Here is a 2368-nt window from a genome sequence, read left to right on the forward strand (position 1 = left end):
CCCCCCCCCCCCGAAAAAAAAGCTCCATATCATTGCCAATAGCCAGAAACTTCATAGGCACCTTTACTTCTTGGTAGCTGAAGCTATAATACCCGGTTATCAAGATAGTTGTCATAATTCTCTTTATACAGTGTTGCTGTTAAGAATGCTAATGTATATTTTTTGTCTGTCTTTTGTATCCAAGGGAGATGTGGGTAAAGAGATGTACATAATTAAAGAGGGCCGCCTGGCAGTGGTTGGGGAGGATGGCGTCACACAGTTAGCTGTTCTGACAGCAGGAAGTTGCTTTGGTGAAATCAGCATCCTAAACATCAGTGGCAGCAAGATGGGGAATAGACGCACGGCTAATATTAGGAGCCTGGGATATTCTGACCTGTTCTGCCTTTCCAAACAAGACCTGATGGATGCGCTACAGGAGTTTCCCCATGCCAGGGCACAGCTGGAGCAGAGGGGGCGGGACATCCTGATGAAGGAGGGACTTCTGGAGGAACTGAATGTGTCTGCAGGGGAGGAGTTGGAGACGAAGGTGGAGAGGCTAGAAACCAGTCTTGATCGGTTGCAGGTCAGTACTGTTATGCTGAATATTGTAGCTGGTGGTCTTGTTTCTCATAACACAGTTTCTTGCATTATGGCTCTTTGTTTTTGAAAAATTAGAATGACTAATAACATTGATGTTACTTTCAGACGTGTTTGGCCCGTCTGCAGAGTGAATTCAACTCATCCCAGCTTCGACTGAAACAGCGAATAACGGCCCTGGAAAGCAACATCCCCACAGCAGCAACTGGCAGCGGCTTCCTGTCAGATGCTGACGGCAATGAGAGTATTTCTGGTGGTGACAGTGTGCGAAGTGAAATTACCTTCCGATTTTAAATAATGTCTTAAATTAGTTTTCCTGAAATATTTAGCATAATTTCTTGTTAGAAGTTTCTTTTAGTTTGAAGCTTTCTTAATACCACTGAACAGTTGCTCACACCTTTATGATTAAATATATAGATAAAATTGCCAGTATACAGTAGAGTAATGCAATAAATAAACAATGCTTGAGAGAGAGGGAACCTAAAGACGAAAAATACAGCTGACTTATGTCCTAATTATGTCTTAATCTACTATTTGGCATGCATTAAAGGTACAGTATGTAAAATCTCACCACTACATGTCAGCAGATTGCGATGTGAGAATGTAATCAAATTGTTTATCAGAGGGAAAGTGTGATTTTTAGGACACTTAAGCCTCACATTAGCTGGTATAATGTTAGCTTATGTTTTGTTGTTGTTGCATTTTTTAGTGGCTTTTGTTAGCTGTCTGAAAACAGCAGGTTTGCATGCCTAACCTGTTGACACTAGCTACCTGTGACAGTAATGAAAATGTTTAAGCCCTAAATTCATTTAAGGACATGACGCTTGAGGCGAGGAGGAAGAAAATGAGGTGCAAATGAGGAAGGAGAGTGGGCAAGGGTGTAGGAGGTGAATGGAGGCATAATGAGAATGAGAACAATTTTGCCACTGATTTCTAGCCACATACATAAAAAGACGATTACAGCGATGTCCACTTTGGCCACTGTATTTAAGATTTGTGTGACAAAAAGGCAGCTTCCACAAAGCCACTTTGTATTTTTCATGGATTAATTATGAGTTTATGAGAATGGACCAGTTTGTTGGTAGACTTAATTCAGCTATAAGTACAATAGTAGTTTTATGTTAAATAACTTTAAAAAAAAAATACTTACTATACCATCAAATCATCTTAAACGTAATCACATAAGTGTGAAGGTTTTTCTGGTCATGTGGTTGGTTTGGTTTGTCTTTGTTAGTATGCCTGCTGGCAGGATTTTTCCCATGGAGCTTTTATCAGTGGTGGGCCTTGCTCCAACTTAGAAATGATTAACTTAATCATCTGAAAAAATCCTCTTGTTCTCAAGAAATAATAATACATTTGGATCAGATATCCTGGGGATTCAGTTCATGGTGTGGAGGGACTTTCAGCCCTGTAAATGATTTCAGACTGGGTCCCTCTTATCTACGTTATGCTATCATACAGTGTGCATTTTTAGTTTATGAGGACTCCTCCTGTTCAAAGTGTTCCACTGATCACATTTTCTGTCACAGCCCATTTCCTTTCATTTCATTTCATCCGCTCTAATTAAAGAGATTAATACAGAGCATGTCTTTCATCCTTCTGTCTAAGTGATCACAGATAAAACAGCATGAGTCATTTTATTATTTTCAGTGTTTTTAGCATGCAGTTTAGTCTATTTCTCAGAAACTCTGAAAAAGTATGAACAATTTTGTTATTAAACGGTATATTTTTAACACAAATACTGAACATTTATTACAGTTTTTCTCAGTCGCTTTGGTGCATTTCTCACAAC

General features: G+C 39.3%; 1 protein-coding gene across 1 annotated transcript in view; it reads left to right on the plus strand.

The window, feature by feature from the left end:
* The window catches only part of LOC102297983 (cyclic nucleotide-gated cation channel-like), a 6138-nt gene extending 3847 nt beyond the window's left edge, over nucleotides 1-2291 (plus strand). Inside the window, exons 10-11 of the mRNA XM_005944287.2 lie at nucleotides 185-562; nucleotides 685-2291. Of these exons, the coding sequence (XP_005944349.1) occupies nucleotides 185-562; nucleotides 685-870 (564 nt within the window). The 3' untranslated portion in view covers nucleotides 871-2291. The remainder of the gene's footprint in view (nucleotides 1-184; nucleotides 563-684) is intronic.
* The last annotated feature ends 77 nt before the right edge of the window (nucleotides 2292-2368 follow it).

This window comes from Haplochromis burtoni, unplaced genomic scaffold (genome assembly GCF_018398535.1).
Source record: "Haplochromis burtoni strain Fernald_Lab_line unplaced genomic scaffold, NCSU_Asbu1 Contig_399, whole genome shotgun sequence".
NCBI lineage: Eukaryota > Metazoa > Chordata > Actinopteri > Cichliformes > Cichlidae > Haplochromis > Haplochromis burtoni.